The 18,967-nt window shown below is 46.0% G+C and overlaps 1 protein-coding gene and 1 long non-coding RNA gene across 4 annotated transcripts in view; one reads left to right on the forward strand and one right to left on the reverse strand.

Annotated features, from left to right (window-relative positions):
- Positions 1-8,161, reverse strand: part of DOCK9 (dedicator of cytokinesis 9) — a 273,883-nt gene extending 265,722 nt beyond the window's left edge. For all 3 annotated transcript variants that reach the window (XM_065902028.1, XM_065902027.1, XM_065902025.1), the window contains exon 1: positions 7,713-8,161. In XM_065902028.1, coding sequence (XP_065758100.1) covers positions 7,713-7,841 — 129 coding nt within the window. In that variant the 5' untranslated portion in view covers positions 7,842-8,161. The remainder of the gene's footprint in view (positions 1-7,712) is intronic.
- A 118-nt stretch (positions 8,162-8,279) lies between these two features.
- LOC136144407 (uncharacterized) lies at positions 8,280-11,128 on the forward strand. Its single transcript, XR_010658539.1, has 2 exons — positions 8,280-9,224; positions 9,344-11,128. It is a non-coding gene; the product is annotated as an uncharacterized lncRNA (long non-coding RNA).
- Positions 11,129-18,967: the final 7,839 nt, after the last annotated feature.

Below are 18,967 nucleotides of genomic sequence, written 5' to 3' on the forward strand. Positions count from 1 at the left end.
CGGTACGAGAGCGCCTGGCATCCAGAAGATGGAAGAGGCAGGCTGGTGAGCGATGCACGGGTGGTGCCTGGTAAGGACAGTGCCTTACAGTCCGAGGGAAGGGGCTTCCACTCCAAGGGCGGTGGGAGGCAGTGCGGGTAGCGGTGTGCTGTGCAGCCTGCTCAGTCACGTCCCGCTCTTTGTGACCCATGGACTGTAGCCCACCAGGCTCCTCTATCCATGGAATTTTCCAGGTAAGAATAGTGGAGTGGGTTGCCATTTCCTATTCCAACTGGTGCATTAAGGATTCAGAACTGAAGTCCTAGGGATGGAGCAAGAGTGGAAGCAGAGACCAGAGAGGAAGGATGCTATCCTGTGAAGACCAGAGTCGAGGCAGGAGCCGGAGAACGGGGTGGCAGGTCACAGCAGCCTGGAGCACAGGTCACCACAGATGTCCGCTCTCCAAAGGCCTACAGGCAGCACTGGACTTCCCCGCCCTCTGCAGTTGGGAGTGTGGCCAAGAGACTTGCTTTAGCCAATAGAACATAAGCAAAAGGGATGGGTGGAAACCCAAGAACCTGTGAGGGAGACCCCACATGCTTTCCTAGCACAAGAAAACCCATCTCTTTCAAGGTAGGGGCCATCTCATCAACCCAGATCCCAGAATGTAGACAATGTGGTCCTCAGCCACCCTCAGTGGAAGGGCCACGTGAGGGAGAAACAAGCCTTTCTGTTCCAGATCGCTGAGACGGAGGAGTTGTTAGCCCATTCTGACTGATGCAGAAATAAAACGTGATAGATGCCGTGACGACAGGATGAGGAAGGCAAAAGGAGGTGAACAGAAGAGACAAAAGAGGAATCAGAGATTTCAGAGTTGGTGACCATGCAAAGATGCTTCTCGCTAAAGAAAACAAGTATGCAAGAAAGACGGCTGGTTTGGGACGAAAAGTGACAATTTATATTTCACAGATGCTGAATGTAAGGGATTGGTAGGACAGCTGGGTACGTATGTCAGGCAAGTTAGCAGAAAAGCAGCTCTGAGCTGAGGGGGGAAAAAAAATCAAAACTGAGATACAGATTTGCAAACTGCAATGAAGGAATCTAGCTTCTTGCAGAGTCAAGGGAAGCGATAAAACGTTATGAGCCAAAGACAAGGGACTCTTTAGGAAGGGAGGTGAGGAGCGAAGGGACGGAGGAGCTGGAAGAGAACCACAGGAGGGGAGGAAGGGGTGCTGAGGGGTACCAAACGGTGCAGGTGGCAAGCTGAAGGGGTGAGGACTGAGACCCTGCCCCACACTGAGGGCAGAACCAGGCTGCGGGGCCACAACCCGAGGTCACCCCGTGGCTAGTATTAAAGCGGTAACAGAACCCAAGCCCCAGAACTTGCCTCCCAACATGATCAGGGAAGAATTTTCTCAAGTCATTATTCTTCTAAAACTAAACTTCATGGCATCATAAACAAGCCAACCCCACAATTCATTTAGACTACTGTTAAGATCTTTAGAGAGTCTGCAGTGGGTCGGTGGTTTACAATTTTTGCCCTGAACCCTCAACACTGTGACTTCAGACACTGTCATTTATGTACATTTCAGTTCAGTCCTCAGGGGGAGTTCCTACAGTTGTTTAAGTACTGAGCCAAAGAATGGGAGCATGTTAAAGTTCTTGATACATATAGCCCAGCTCAAGTAGTCATACCATTCATCATGTTATAAAACCCAGGAGACACAATTCTCATAAAATGCCATGTGAATGGAACTGTGAGATGAGGTGACCCTGCAAACAAAAGTGCCCAGCTCGCCCCACCCTTGCAAAACCTTCTCTATCTTTGCAAATTTTTCGGGCAAAGATAGCATCCTGTTTTAATTAATGTTTCTGTAATCATTAGCAAGGCTGAATTTTTTCTTTTTCCTGTTCTTTATTGGCTAGCTGTATTCCTTTCTTTGAGCAACTACCTATGAATGTCCTTTCCTATTTTTCCTCTGGCATATTTTTCTTTTTTTAATTGACTCCTAAGAGCTCTCATTATTTTTTTAAAACTTAACACTATGACTGAGATATAGATATACAGAAGAAGACAAATACTGTTTCTAAACTGATTATTGGCTTTTAAATTGATGGTACTTGTGACACAGAGAATGCAGGTTTGAGTGTTTGCATGAGGAAGCAGGAGGCAGGGTGGTAAGTAGGGACACATGGTCTGAAGCCACAGTCCCCAGGTTTAAGACAGATTCCCCCACTTACAGCCTCCGACCTTCAAATGACTTGACCTCCCATGTGTAAAGCCCTGACATATATCCTAGGACACAGTAAGTGCTGGCTCCAAATACATTTAGTCAAGATGAGCAATCTTTTACTACAATATGAGCTTATCTTTGTTAAGCACCTACTATTAAGTATCTTTACATACATTAAATCTTTTAATCTTTAAGAACTCCCTGAGATAATAATACTTAACAATCCCAATTCTCAGATGAGTAAACTGAGGCTTAGGTGAAAAAACCTGATCAAAGTCCTCAGCTCATCAACAGCAAGGCCCTGGGTTCACCTCCCAAGCCCAGGACAAACTGGTTTTCCCCTTTACTTTCATTCTTTAAAGTCCCTCTCCACCCTTACATGATTATTCACCCATGTTTTACACTGTTTCTTTGACTTCTTCTACATGTGTCTCTTACATGTAGTTATCACTTATTTCAGTATGTGATATAAGGTGGGGTTAATACTTTTTTGTAACATCATTTACTCAGTGGTGTACCCACCGTGTTTGACTTACTGCTCACATGTACCCTAAAAGTTGACACACACAGAGGCCCGTTTTTGTTCATGCCAAAGACTTCACTTTGGGTCCTTAGGACTGAGTGACACAAAACTGTCATATTATTTACCCCCAAGATTACGCAGAAGGGAAGATTTCTAAGAAGAGTATGTTCAGGGACTGGTTTGAACCTCTTTCCTAAAATAGGTTTCAAGAAGAAAAAACATCTATTTTATGATCGTTCTCAGCCAGTCATTGAAACCGTCCTCCAAATGAGCAACTGTATTTCTCAAAACTTCTCTCCCTTCCTCCTAAACCTTACCTTCCCTGCCCAAGCTGCTCTGCTCCTTCCTGGCCTAGCCAGGCCTTCCAAGTAAGTGCTCGGTCTCTGGCTCTCATTCCTTTCTGGAAAGTCTCCCTTGTCTCGGCATCTCCCAGGTCCCATTCAGTTCTTCACAAACCCTTTCCCGAGTGTATCAATTCTCTATTACTTCATCTTTCTCTGGTCCTTCTTAGTATGTGTTCCTTCACATGTGTTCGATGTGTTTCTTCCTACTGCTATCTTTGTGTTGAAGACTGACCTGTCCACCTGTTGAGAGTTTAAATCATAAACCCTTCAGGGCAAGAGCCTGCTCTAAACAACAGCAGATCCTCAGTACCCAGCAAAAAGTCCTAGCACAGACCAGGCCCTTGACAAATGTGGACAAAGGTTTCACAATTCCACTCCTCCCTTTTCAAACTCAAGGCATTACGAATGCCCTCCTGTCTCCCAATATTCAAATGGGGCAGAAACCAAAGAAACACACAACCTGTTGTTGATTATCTAGTTGGAGATAGGCCTTCGCCCTGCTTCCTGTATGCTGAGACATTTCTGTTGTTGGGACTCCACCAGAGGGTGGAGAAAGAAGGTGAGGTGAAGCCCAGGCCAGTCCAGTTACCGATTTACTATCCTATCTGATTTAAAATTACAGCCAAAATGAGGTTTTATGTTATCTGGGGATTTCAAAGAACACCACCCCCCCGGGTCTCAGGTTACCTCAGATCACACTGGACCTGGGAGGGTGAGAAAGGCCCCAGGGCGGCACTCGAGATTATCAGGCTTGTCCATCCCCCTCCAGTTACACAAAGGGAACTTTGGTGCCTGCCTGACTTGGTTTTACTTCATCTCACACTGCAGGGCTCTCGGATGCCTGTGGAATGGTGTCACCAGCAGGGACTTGATGTCAAAGGAGAGCCTCAAGCTGGACACACTGAGATAAGATCGGCAAGGAGGCCAGGTGACTTGGGCAACTATACCCAAGCGCGTGGAGCTGCCAAACCCACGCGAAGGGCCCCGTCCCAATATTCACACAGATCTTTCAGAGAAAGGATATTTTTAGGCCCTGGGTGGTATACTTCCTTAGATCTAGGCCATTATGATGCTATCTTTAATACATCTGAAAGATCCAATCACAACTTAACACTGCTCAGGGAATTATTTCTCGTTTTTCTCCTGAGCTTGCCTATGATCTGAACGTGCTGCCCTCCTGACAGTTCTCAATCACGGAAAGCTAATTCTGGAATTGTGAGGATTCTTCTTTCACTACCTGAAATCATAAATGACATCTTCTACAGTTAGGAATATTACGAGTGGTAGTACTTCTACTGCTCTTATAAAAGAGTCGGACACAACTTAGTGACTGAACAATGACAACAACTCCTACAAAAGCATCTTTGAATCGAAGCCTGTTGGTAGGGAAAGGGACTCTAGAGCCATCTAGAACAGCTCCTTATTTACAAGAACAGGAGCCCTGAGGTGCAGAGAGATTAAGGGACCAACCCAGGGTGACTTAAGTACTGGTAGGATACTGACCAGGCTCCGTGTAAGAGCTTTACCTCCATTGCACACTAAATCCTCTCAACAACCATAGAAGGTAAGTACAAATACTATCTCTGCTGCGCTACAGGTGAGGAAGCTCACCAAGGCTGGACTCTGGGCCTAAGACTGCACAGGTGGTACCGGGCAGAGCTGGAATTACAGCCCAGGCGCTCTGACTTCAGAGCCCACGCTCTGCACTACTAAACCTCTCAGATTAAAACCCAGGACTCCCGACTCCCGGGAGGGTTCACTCTGTCATTACTAATTCTAAAGTTCAGGAAAGAACAAACCACATTTGAAACGGCCAGCAAAACTTTTAGGATCCTGAGGAGAACAAACTACCACCATTCAAAGATGTTTCTGAAGCAAACTGGGAAGTCTGAAGAGTATTTCAAGATTATTGCTAACTTTGACATAATGGCATTATAGTTATGTGGGAAAATATGCTTATTTTTTAATAATACAACTTAGCAACTAAACAACAACTGGGTATTATATGGATGAATGACGGGCACCATAGAACTCGCAATCACACAAAAAATGGAGGGGGGAAAGGGAGACAGTTAAAGCAAGTTTAGCAAAATCTTGATAATTGTTGAATCTGGCTGATGGATTATGAAGGTTCATTATGATATTCTCTCCACTTTTTTGCATGTTTTTTTTCAAGGTTTACAAATTAATATCATCTTTAAAGGCCCACAAACCTGACCCTATCAAACAACAACAACAAAAAATCTATGAGTACACCTTACTTTTTAATGGCAGCCTTTATCACCCACTGAATTATTTAATTCTGTTGTTTCTGATGTCACTAACAGCCATTCATCAGTACTAGAAGCATGAGAAGAGCTACTTAAGTCCATACCCGGTCTAGTTTTCTTTCAGTCCATCTACAGAATTGCTAGGTAAGAAACATTTGTGTGTTTACTATGCTATTAGCACTGACTCAGGCTGTCAGATAAAGCAGAGAACCACCTCCATCCAAGCTGGATCAGTGGACCCTGGGATTCCAAACCCTGGCCTGGTTGCTGCTCTGCCTCCTGCAAGGATCTGGGTACCTTCTTAGACCTTCCTAGAACAAAGCCGAGACAGGTGCATCTGCTGTGGCTTCCTGACAGACACGGAAGCAGCAAGAAGCAGCAGGTGGTGGCAGAGTACCTGGCAGGAGGTGAGAGGGGTGAGGGTGATGGGTAATTTTTAGTATCTGAAAGTTATTCCAAATTCTCTCCATCTGCAATGCAGAACCACTGCAACGCGTTTCCCTTTTAGCCTGGGAGCCTTTCAAAGGCCCAAGGAGGCCCACTTGACTTTCCCATATTTTGGGTTTGTTTCATCAGACAAGCGATTGCAGGTGGACATCACTAAGGGTTGAGACATCAGCTAAATGTCTGACTGTTCATACTTCAGGGTGCCCAGGGAAAAAGAGATGTACTGTTAACGTGTCATGAGACAGAACACAGCAGGAATGGACACTCCTGGGTCACTATCAGCAGGCCAGCCTCTTGCAGGAAGGGCTGCTGAATTCAAGGACTACAGTGGTGAGCAGTGCTGTACTTGACCTAATGGCTTGTTAAATTAGTACCTCCTTTTCAGTCCTGGTCTGTCCGCATTATGGAACTCATGATTTTATTTATTCTTCTTTTGGTTCAGCTTTCTAATGGTGGGGTATTATTAGTGCCCCCAGTCAAAAGAACTAAGTTTCCTTTCATGACAGAACAGGATGCCACAGATGTTTGTGGGTTCTATCCTTAACATACACAGGTTGGCAAAAGTCAGGAAGATTCAGGATATACTACTTAGGCCAAAGCAACAAAAGGCAGGAAGAGATCCCAGGTTTTGGTCATTATCAATTCCCGCTCTACTCCTTACCATCAAATGATCAACTTTAGCAAAAACAGAAAAACAAAATCCCTTATTACTGAACAGATTGGAGTTTATGGAATCTACAGAGAGCTGTCAGAGCCATCGAGAGAAAAATAAAACTGAGCCAACTAGCTATGGAAATCAGTGAAGCTTCATCTCCATTCTCCACAAACATCACTCATGTCATTCTATGTCTGGCCAGGAAAGGCATCTATCTGCCACCAAAAGGATGAGCCAGGCCTTGTGTTAAGGCACCCAGCACTCCACCGAGACAATACCCCACACACAGTCCCACGAAGCCCTGAGAATCACTTCCAAGGCCCAACAAACACAAGTCACTCACCCACAAACAAGCCCCTTTCAAGAAAACAAACGCCAACTCCCGGTGCAAGGAGCTGCTGGAAGTATCCAGCTACCCACAAGGGCACGCTGCTGCTCAGACATCGCTCCTCTCTCGCACTGTCCAGGCAATCAGTGCGTACTGCGTTTCCAAATACAGCAGGACCCAGCCGGAGCAGTGGAAAAGTTGATTTAAAACTTCATCTTCCTCACACTCAGAGGCCTATGTACAAAAGACTTTCTGCTAGGACCAGATTAATCCCCAGGGCAGCTTGCTACGAATCCCCCAAATCGTTGTCATTGCACCCTTGCGGAAGTCACCAGCGATTCCTAGCAAGCCTCTTAACCTTTCGTAAGAGGCGCTCAAATCTCAGGATGCCGGCCAGGGGGAGGGAGTGGAAGAGAGAATGCGGAACCCCTGCCCTTCTGAGGCTCAGCCCATCGAAAGGGGGTCCGCGAGGCCTTATCCCACCCTGGGTGTCGGACTGGAAGAGGAAGCCCCCACATCCATTCCCCTGCGCCCCACCGAGCCACAGGTGTCAAGCCCCCTCTCCTTACCCCCCGGAATAAGGGAGGAGAAGGTGGGGTGGGAGGGATGGGGGAAAGGAGAGAGTAAATTCTCAGTTAGTAAACTTGGGGGTGGGGAGGGGATTGGAATGAAGGAGATGGCGATTTCCCTCCCAGGAAATTTCCCATGAAGGAGGTGAGCAGCAGCGGGGAGAGGACCCACGGGCGCAGGGTGGAGTTGATGCCCCCTCCAGGATCTTCCCTTCTCCCCTGTCCGACACCCGCCTCCTCCACCACCTCTTAATCCCGCAGACCCAGGAGGGTCGGGGGCTCTGCCCCCGCCGGCTCGACTTAGAGGAGCGCGAAGGGGGTGGCCGCCCGCCCTCCCGCCTCCCTCCGCGCTCCCGCACTCACCAGGAGCACCGATCCGCGCACCACCTCCGACACGCTCTGCCGCAGCTCGGCCGCCGTGCCGGGCTTACTCAGCCCCCGGGTGAACTTCCGAGTCTCCGCCGAGGCGGGGAGCAGCGGCGGCTGCGACATCCTTGCCGCCGCCACCGCCGCCGCCGCGCCTGCTCCCGCAGTCCGGCCGGGCCGCGCCGCCGCCAGGTGCGCCCTGGGCGCTCGGCTCGGCCCGGCCCGCCAGCGGCTCTCCCGGCGCAGCCGCCCGCCCGCTGCCCCCACCGCCCCGCCGCTCGCCGCGCGTCCGGGAGGCGCAGCCCGGGCCGCGCCCTCCGCTGGATGTCACGCCCCGAGCCGCCCCCCAGTCCCTAGGCGTCCGAGTCGCTAGTGCTCCGAGCGGCGCCCGGGCTCGCTAGGGAAGACCGTGCGTGTGGCGGCGGTGGCGGCGGCGGCTCCCCCATGTCACCAGCCTCGCTCGGCGGCCGATTGCCCGGCCGCCTCCTCGGGGCGGGGTGTCCGGCGCGGCGCGGGGCGGGGCGGAACGGGCGGAGGAGGGGCCGACGCGGCGGGACGGCGGGCCCCCGCTGGTCCGGCGGCGGGTGCCGCGGGGCGCGGGCTGCGCGCAGTCCCGGAGCCCTGGCGGGACAGGTGGGGACCCCGAGGGGAGGGGAGTGGAGGGGCGCCTCCTCCCGGGTTCGATTACTCCCCGGGGCCGCACGTCCGAAGACCCCAGGCCGGGGCCGTGCACGCCGCCGGGAAGGCGCGCGACCCCGGGGCTGTGGCGCCAAGTCCTCCCGGGGGCCCGCACCTGTACGCGGGGACCCCGGGCTCCCGGCTGGCGGAGCCCCAGCATCCCGGGGCCCGGCAGGGGTCGGGATAGGGTGGCACCACGCCCCCCTGGGGCGGCCCCCGCTGACGGGGGGACGGAAGTTTCAGGAAAGCGGCCTGTGAGCCGCCCTCGGGAGAACGCAGGGCGGTTGGCAGCCCCGGCGGGGCGGAGCGGGACGGAGCGCCCCGGGGCCCAGGAGCCGGCGAGAGCGAGCGCCGCACGCACTTGGCGGGGGCGCTTCTCAGCCTCCCAAACCCCCTTCGGCCCCCAGAGGCGTCGCGCGAAGCGTGGACGCCTCAGCGAGCCCAAGGGAGGGGTCCGCGATGAGTCACGCAGACCCTGGCCGGCCGAGACCAGCTGCTGCGTCACTGTCAAAACTTCTGAGCCTCGCCCCGCTCCTCTGTAAACGGAGGGCCGCAACCTGCCCAGGGGCTGAAGTGACCGGCGAGCGCCGTCGGCCGCCCCCGCCCCCAGCTCCACGGCCCGGCCGGACCGCTGGGCGCCGAGCCCGGGAAAACCCAGGAGCGCCGGCCTGCAAGCCCAACGTGACCCCGGGAGCTGGCGGCCGCGAGCGACAGCCGCGGCTCTGAGGAACTGCCTTACACCCGCTGTTTCGGCTTCCCCATTCCTAAGGGGGCCCCCACCTCTTCTCTTATTTCTGAGGAAACGCGGAGCACCCTAACTGACCTCCTGAGGTGAGGGCTTGAGGGGAGGGAGGAATTTGTGTAGCGCCCACGGCGCATGCTCACTGGTTTGGGTTTGGAGGCGGGAGTTTGGCTTAATGGAGGCTCTCCTGATTGGTCGATTTGCGCAGACCACGCCCATCGCGTGCCTGATGGACAGCTCCTCACCTGCGCGCGGGGTGGCGGTGTGGACCCAGCCTTCAGAGGAATCCCTCCCGTGCCGGTGCTGCTGGCTTGAGCGCGTGGAGGCCTCCTAGCCGTCGTCAGCCTGTAAAGAAGGTCGCCAGTGGCCTCCCACCCTGCTCGAAAGCCAAACACCGGCCCAAAGCGGAATCTTAAAAGTGGGGAAACTACCAATCTAGGGTAGAAAGCAAAATACCACCGTTCAGGACTTAATGGGCAGGTCTGGCCCATTATAAAGTCTGGAGTTTTCGGCATGCAGTCGGCACTCAATAAATGCTTTTGCTGGATCGGATTGTTGTCCCCGGGTCTTGAGACGCGGGGTGTAGCACTACACGTGAGCCTGACAAGCTGGAAGACAAAAGAATAGCGTGTGAAAATAAGAAGAGCAATTACACACTAATCTATTTCCTCTGCTGCGTAAAGCCTAGATATTAAGCAGGCTGCTCGTGTTCCAGGGGAACGCTGGGGGACCCCGGGGCAGAAGGCGCAGCTTCACGCCGGAGCCTGCGGTGTCTGATTTCACCAGGCACATCCCGGGTTGTACCGCTGAGCTGCATGGGGTAGGTCAGTTCACTTCTTACCGGAACTGTTAGAAACTGGTCTGAGAAACGTTAAGTTTTCCCTTTGACCTTCTGACACCTGAAGAAGTTTCCAGATAGCACAGACCTTTACCCCCACTGAGTTGCCTTGGCTGTCTAAATCGCATCTACTTCCAGAGAATACAAATAATAGATTTTATTCAATGAAGAAAATAGAAACACACAATGTTGTGCGGCTTTTTTGTTTGTTTGTTTTTGTTTTGTTCTGTTTAAGAAATGAATGAACACAGAAAAGAGCATGTATCTGGAAAGTGAAGAGTATCCATTTCTACCAGTCCTACATTCTGTGCTTGCTTACTGACTCATTATGTTCTAGAATTGGCAAATTTTCATTTAGGAAGCAAGGGTTGAACTGTAAGATACTGCCAGTAGTCGCGGACAAGGTCTAAACAAGAACAAGTTCTGACAGAGAAGGAAGCATGGTAATGTGAACTAAGTCCAGGAAGGCTGATTTTCCCAGCGACCCAGAGCAGTGCCTCTTCTTCCTGGTGAAGTTAACAAATGGGGCATTTCTTAGGTTTAAATTTGAGCAGAAATTTCATCCTTTCTGTTTTGGATTGAATTGTGTCCCCCCCTAAAACATATAGGGCTTCCCTTGTGGTTCAGCTGGTAAAGAATCCACCTGCAATGCAGGAGACCTGGATTCGATCCCCGGATTGCAAAGATCTCCTGGAGGAGGGCATGGCAACCCACTCCAGTATTCTGGCCTAGAGAATTCCATGGACTGTTTAGTCCATGGGGTCACAGAGTCAGACACAACCAAGCGACTTTCAGTTTCACTTTTCAAGACATTGAAGTCCTGACTCCAGTATCTGTGAATGTGACTTTATTTGAAAACAGGGTCTTTGCAGATGTCATCAAGTTTCAGTGATGTCATACTGGACCAATATGACCAGTGTCCTTATGAGAAGAGAAGAGACACAGTCAGAGACACACAGCAAGAAGGCCTGAGATTGGAATGAAACAACTACAAGTCAAGGAACACCAAGGATTGCTGGCAACCACCAGAAGCTTGATGAAATAAAGGATTCTTCCTTGAGTCTTTGGAGACAGCATGGCCCTGCTAATGCCTTAATTGGATTTCTAGGCTCCAGAACCATGAGAGAATAAATTTTCTTGTTCTAAGCCACCCAATTTGTGATGCTTTATTGTGGTACGGCAGTCATCGGAAACTCACACACTTACCAAAGGCTGTTTGTTTGTTTTTATTTATTTTTTTTTAATCCCCACCAGAGTGGACCTAGAATTGTGTGAATTCTTACTGCATCAACTCCTGGAGAGAGGCTGTCACACCTTTGTTGAAGGAGGCACATCAGGTCCAGGTTGCAAATGCTGCATGGAATGGAGAGGGATGGTGTTTAAGGTGTGGTGGAAGATACATCTATCTACTTTAGCTTGAGGGGGTAACCCCATCTTTGTTTCACCAAAACTGTAGGAAGAAAGCCATCCTTTTTGTTGAGGATCATACTAGTAGGTACTGGAAATGAAATATAATTCCAGCCAGTTTTGAAGATTTGCACATAAGTAACAGTACAGCATTCAAATATTTATAATTTAAGCATTAGCCATGTTTTACTAATAATCTCTTACTGAATCATTTCTTATTAGGTTAGCTTTAGGATGTGTGTCTTTCTTAATGACACAATTATTTTAAAATCTCTTCTAGGTTATTCTGAAAGAGCACATCTGTGAAAATGAAATATGAGGACCTTATGAGATCACTGAAACCAGGGTTTCTCAAACTTTATTGTGCATAAAAATGACCTGGGGATCTTGTTACACTGCAGATTCCAATTCAGAAGATCAGGTGTAGTACCCGAAATCAAACTTTAGGAGATGGTGAATGACAGAGAAGCTTGGCATGCTGCAGCCCATGGGATTGCAAAAGCATCGTACATATCTGGGCAACTGAACAAGAGTGACAACCTGAAATCAACAGTTCTAATAAGCTCCCCACTGATGTCAAACTCCTCCCCCAAGCAGATGATGCTGGTGCACAGACCACATTTTGTGAGCAGTGAGCATTTAGACTTCCATTTCCAGCAGTTTGGCAAACCAAAGGCCCTTAAAACTTCTCCCCTTCTAGAAGGTGAGGGTGGGATGTTTCAAAAGAACAGCATGTGTATTATCTATGGTGAAACAGATCACCAGCCCAGGTGGGATGCATGAGTCAAGTGCTCGGGCCTGGTGCACTGGGAGGACCCAGAGGAACCGGGTGGAGAGGGAGGTGGGAGGGGGGATCGGGATGGGGAATACGTGTAACTCTATGGCTGATTCATATCAATGTATGACAAAACCCACTGAAATGTTGTGAAGTAATTAGCCTCCAACTAATAAAAAATAAAAGTGAAAAGAAAAAAAAAAAACTTCTCCCCTTTTAGAACAGTATGGAGGTTCCTGAATAAATAAAAATAGAGCTACCATATGACCCTGCAATCCTACTCCTGGGCATATATCCAGAGAAAAGCAGGGTCAAATAGGATACATGCACCCCCAGTGTTTGTTGCAGCACTGTTTACAATAGCCAAGACGTGGAAGCCGCCGAAATGTCTGTCGACAGAGGAATAGATAAAGAAGATGTGGTACATATATACAATGGAATATTACTTGGCTATAAAAAGGAACGCATTTGAGTCAGTTCTAATGAGGTGGATGAACCTAGAGCCTTTTATGCAGAGTGAAATAAGTAAGAAAGAGAAAACTTGTGCTAAACCACTCAGGTTTGAGTGTTGTTAGTTACAGCTTCATTGAGAACAGTCTGGTATTTGGGGAAGGAGAATGGAAGGAGGTAAACCAGGCAGTAGGTGTAATAGTTTAGTCCCTAAGTCGTGTCCGACTCCTGTGACCCCCATGGACGGCAGCCCGCCAGGCTCCTCTGTCCATGGGATTCTCCAGGCAAGAATACTGGAGTGAGTTGCCATTTCCTTCTCCAGAAACCACATAATTGGCACCAACCCAACCAGAGAGAACCACAACTATGTCTATTAATTTATGCATAAAAAACATCATCCTATGCTTCTGAAAAGTTACTCATAGTCTAGTGGAGAAGACAGCCCCATAAATATAACTGTGATCCAATGGATCAGGAAGGTGGGACCACAAAGGAGAAGCAACTAACTTGATATGTATGAGCCGGGGGCAGTTTCTCAGAGAACAGGAAGCTGGAGCTGGTTGCTCTGCCTGGAGGCTGCCTTGTGACCAGTAGCTGAGCAACTTTGGCAGAGAGCACCTGGGGCATGTAAGATTTGCATGGTAATATTTGAAAAACACCAACACAGGATCTATCTCACGCAATAATTGATCAGTCATTACTGGCTATTAAATAATTATAGGATATTTCAAGAAATTATCATCAGAGCTGTTTACTATGCATCCAAGAAGGGTCCAGATTGCGACATAAAACTCCCTACCCCCAGACTAAGGAGATACTTTCGTCACCAAGTTATGCCTCTTTTTGAATTAGTCTCAGATTTTCCCTCCCTTTCAACTGTTCATCACCAGCACTTTTGCTCTAATTTGTGAACATGGTTAATTTGTGAACAAAGGTTGACTGACACCAAAAAAGCAAACAATGTTTGTTCATCTGTAGCATGCAATCCAAAATGACATTAATATTCTTTGTAGCAATGTGTATTGCAAAGTCTGTTATCATTTCATAAAAGAGAGCTGGGGACAGATGAGGAATGAAAATTGGCTTTAGTATCATTGAATCTCAGTAACCTGTGATTATTGCCATACTAGGTATAACCAAATAATGATCATATACAATCACAGCAAATGCATAATCCTAATAGTTTGGTTTAAAAACTGCCATATGACTTAGCAATACCACTTCTGGGCATACACACTGAGGAAACCCGATCTGAAAGAGACAGGTGCGCCCCAATGTTCATCGCAGCACTGTTTATAATAGCCAGGACATGGAAGCAACCTAGATGCCCATCAGCAGACGAATGGCTAAGGAAGCTGTGGTACATATACACCATGGAATATTACTCAGCCGTTAAAAAGAATTCATTTGAATCAGTTCTAATGAGATGGATGAAGCTGGAGCCCATTATACAGAGTGAAGTAAGCCAGAAAGATAAAGATCATTACAGCATACTAACACATATGTATGGAATTTAGAAAGATGGTAATGATAACCCTATATACAAAACAGAAAAAGAGACACAGATGTACAGAACAGACTTTTGGACTCTGTGGGAGAAGGCAAGGGTGGGATGTTTTGAGAGAACAGCATGTATATTATCTATAGTGAAACACATCACCAGCCCAGGTGGGATGCATGAGACAAGTGCTCGGGCCTGGTGCACTGGGAAGACCCAGAGGAATCGGGTGGAGAGGGAGGTGGGAGGGGGGATCGGGATGGGAAATACATGTAACTCCATAGCTGATTCATGTCAATGTATGACAAAACCCACTGCAATGTTGTGAAGTAATTAGCCTCCCACTAATAAAAATAAATGAAAAAAATAAATAAAAAAATTAAAATGCTGTTATTGAAACCATTCTGACCTTATCAAATTAATCCCCACAATATTCCTAAGTGATTTAAAATTTACATCAAAGATGAGGTAGGTGTGTGTGTGTGGGTGTAAAGTCACTCAGTCACGTCTGACTCTTTGTGACCCCATGGACTATAGCCCACCAGGCTCCTCTGCCCACGGAATTCTCCAGGCAAGAATACTGGAGTGTTTCCTTCTCCAAGGGATCTTCCCTACCCAGAAATTGAACCCACATCTCATTAGGGCTCATGTATTGACAGGCAAGTTCTTTACCACTAGCACCACCTGGAAAAAACTTGCACAATATTCCTGAGTTAAAGTTTACATCATAGATGAGGTATAGAAACACAAATAGAGATGCACTCCTAGGTAATTCTCTTGCCAAACATGCTCAAATGGGACTTGTATATCAAGAACATATCTGAGGAAATAACTAGAGCTTTCTCCTGAATTATTTCCATTGTAGTTAAGGCTTTCCAATGAGCCAATAAAGCAGAAATTAGGTAGGAATTCTGCATGACTTTGCAATGTCTACCTGGTTAAAATAGGATCTAAAAGCCAGTTTCCTTTGGAAAAGATTTATTTAGCAAAATTTACACAATTTTTCTAGGAAACACAGAATTTAAACAGATGGGGGCCTAAAACAGTCGACCATGAGAAAATAAAAATCGGGGGTAAAAAATGAGCTTGGAACAGGGCTATACCTCTTAAAAACATAAAACTTCTCATAGCAGAAAAATGCTGATCTCTAAATGCCTTTTTCCAGGCTTGGTCTCCAGAAGAATGTGGGCCAGGATGAATGGCACAAGAGCAGGGCCAAAGAGAATCTGTGGTTAGTGCAAAGAGGCTTGGCATGGCAGCCCCTACATTGGACCTGGCAGAAACCTTAAGGCAGAGTCCCCTTTCCACTTGGGAAAAGGTCCAGTGTCTAAAACGGCAATGACTCTGCTGAGTACTGGCTATGTATGTAATTTGCCATAATCTACATCATCTGTTTGGGACTGTCTACATAATTTGCAGAGCCCAGTGGAAAATGAAAATGTGGGCCCTGTTTTTCAGAAAAGATTTTCAAAGGCCTTCCTTGGTGGTCCAGGGGTTAAGCATCCACTTTGCAAGGCAGGTGTTGTGGGTTCGATCCCTGGTCCGGGAAAAAAGATCCCAGATGCTGCAGAGCAACTGAGCTCATGTGTCACAACTAGAGAGAAAACTGTACACTGCAACAAAAGATCCCATATGCTGCAACTAAGACCCAACCTAACCAAATTAATTAATTGAAAAAATAAATTAAAAAATTTCAAGAGCCCAGTTCAGTTCAGTTCAGTCGCTTAGCTTTCTTTATAGTCCAACTCTCACATCCATTCATGACCACTGGAAAAACCATAGCCTTGACCAGACAGACCTTTGTTGGCAAAGTAATATCTCTGCTTTTTAATATGCTGTCTAGGTTAGTCATAACTTTTCTTCCAAGGAGTACGTGTCTTTTAATTTCATGGCTGCAGTCACCATCTGCAGTGATTTTGGAGCCCCAAAAAATAAAGTCTGACACTGTTTCCACTGTCTCCCCATCTATTTCCCATGAAGTGATGGGACCAGATGCCAAGAGCCCAAGGGCCCTTCTAAGCACAGGCCTGGAGGTCCCTTTCACTGTCAATCATTAACCCTTTAAATGATCCCAAGCTGGTAGGAAGGACCCAGAGTGACAAGGTGGTGGCTATTTATCAGCCAGTAAGGATATTGTTTTCAGTGTTTTAGAAACAGGTCCTGTAGACCCAGCTGTACCAGCTTTAACATCAACCAGACACTGAGTATATATGGGAATGATACAGACTAACTTTAAAGTTTTTCAACAGATAGGAGATTGAACAAGTAAGGAGAATACATCATCTTGATTAACAGGGTAGAAATATAGGTAGATACAATAAACTCTAAAACAGAAATAAACAATAAGCCCAAACAGATGGGATCTGTGATTGCTCAAAAGCAAGTTTGAATAAACTGATCCCAAGAACTTCAAGAGAGAAAAGGAGAAAACAGCAGCAATTCTCAAAGGCTGAACTGTGTTCTAACCATGACCACAGACATGGCCTTGAAGAGAGAACTGATAGAGCAGTGCTGTGTAGAAGCTTACCCAGCAAAACCAAATCCCAGTCATGACTTAGAAATATAGTAAAGGCTTCACACCCATTAAGATGGCTATTATCCAAAAACCAGAACGTTTTTGGTTTGCAAGGATGTGGAGAAATTGCACCATTGATGGAGTACTACAGCTACCTCCACACTGTGTAAAGCAATATGGTGTTTTCTTGAAAATTAAAAAGAGAACTACCATATCCAGCAGTTCCATATCTGGGCATATATCCAAAAGAATAGAAAGCTGGATTTGGAAGAGCTATTTGTACACCCATGTTCATAGAAGTATTATTCACAATAGCCAAGGGGTGTAAATGACTCAGGTGTCCAATTATAGTCAAATGGATGAACAGAATGTGGTATATACACCCAAAGTAATATTATTAAACCTTAAAAAGGAAGGAAATTCTGACACATGCAAAATGGATGAACCTTGAGGATATTACGGTAAGTGAAGTCATATACTCACAAAAGACAAATACTATAGAATTCTACTTAATGAAGTATGTAGCTTAGTCAAATTCATAGACACACGAAGTAGAATGGTGGTTACCAGGAGCTGGATAGAGAGAGGGATGGGGAGTTAGTGTTTAAATGGGTACAGAGTTTGAGTTTGGAAAAATGAAAAGAATGGATGGTGGTGATGATTATACAACAAGGTAAACGTTCATAATACCACTGATCTGTACATTTTTAAATGGTTAAGATAGTAAATTTTGTGACTTCCCTAGTGGTCCAGTGGCTAAGACTCCAGGCTCCCAATGCAGGGGACCCGGGTTATATTCCTGCTCAGGGAACTAGATGTCATATGCCACAACTAGTAGTTCACATGCTGCAACTAAGACTGGTGCATCCAGATACACAAATAAATTAAATAATACATTTTTAAAGATCTACCTCTAAAGAAAAGATGGTAAATTTTATGTCATATATATTTTACCACAGTTTTAAAGTGTATTAAAGATATGTTAAAAAGAAAAAAATGTATAAAAGATATAAAGCTTATAGAATTTCAAGAGGCCCTCTTTTAGAGAAAGAGTACAAAATTATAAATATCAAATTGGGTTTAAAAAAAGTGGATATTTAGTATAATAAAAATCATACCAACTACAATTTTAAAGCTACTAAATACCACAAACATTACAAAATCCAGAAAAGTAACAGTGTTTCTAACTAATTTACTTCCTCATGCATCTCTGAAATGCTTTTTTTCCTACAATATTAGTGCATACATTCTGATAGTCTCTTCAAAATACAATCATTTTTTTTTTTTTTTACTATTTTTCCAGTGTGTTTAGAAAGAAAATTCAGTCTTTCCTCATGCGTACTTAATTGAAATTTTTTTATTATTGATAATTTAGAAGAGATTTCTTTCAACTTTGCCACTAGCTGTTAGTGTCTTATAACTCTTGGATTTTTTCAAATTTGGAGAAAACAGGCAAGTTTCATAGATGAGCTGTAAGATTTCAGAGTATTTTAAGCATTTTTTGGTGTGTCAGTGTCTTCAAATTGACACTATTCAATAGTTTAATCTCCAAAATCCTCAGTGTATTGGAGGATTAAGTTTTATATTCTCCTTATCAATGTCAACATTTCAGGGTTAGTCTAAAAGAATCTGGAAAATTCTTTTCCAATGAGTTCACAGGATCCACTTTTCATTAATAGGATTTTCAAACAGTCCAAATACCATTTGTTTTCTCCTGATAGAATTTTCCTTCTTCATAATGAATGACTGGTTTTAGTATGATCTGAAAGTCTGTTATACTTTCCTACTCCATGCCAGTATAACTTCTACTGACTTAATCACTCATTGTAACTGTTTTATTTCCTATTCCAGTCATTTTTAACCTGAATTTTCTCTTAATTTTTTTAATAAATGAATTTAAGGAATGTAAAATAAGCTACCTTTTATATATATCTAAATAGAAGCTTATCATTTCTCGTGTGTTTTTGTTAAAATGTACCCAAACATCTCTCTCAGTTGCAGTTAATTTAGGGTATTCGTAACTCAACCCTCCCTTAGCAAATCCAAAAACTATCCATGAAGGCAGTTGAGATGGAAAGACACAGTGGGGTTAACTGACTATGGCTAAAATATCCTACTTCTACAAGTTTTTAAAAGCTTAATTTTGTATCTATATGAGATGATGGCTGCTCAGTAGACTTACAGTGATAGCCATTTCATGGTTTAGGTAAGTCCAATCATTATACCATGCACCTCAAACTTACACAGAACTGTATACCGGTTACATTTCAGTAAAACTGGAAGAAAAAAAAAAGCAAAGATGATTTTTAATTGCTTAGAAAGATGTCCCAACAAGTGAGACAAGTAGGT

The sequence above is a fragment of the Muntiacus reevesi genome, chromosome 11, assembly GCF_963930625.1.
Source record: "Muntiacus reevesi chromosome 11, mMunRee1.1, whole genome shotgun sequence".
Taxonomy (NCBI): domain Eukaryota; kingdom Metazoa; phylum Chordata; class Mammalia; order Artiodactyla; family Cervidae; genus Muntiacus; species Muntiacus reevesi.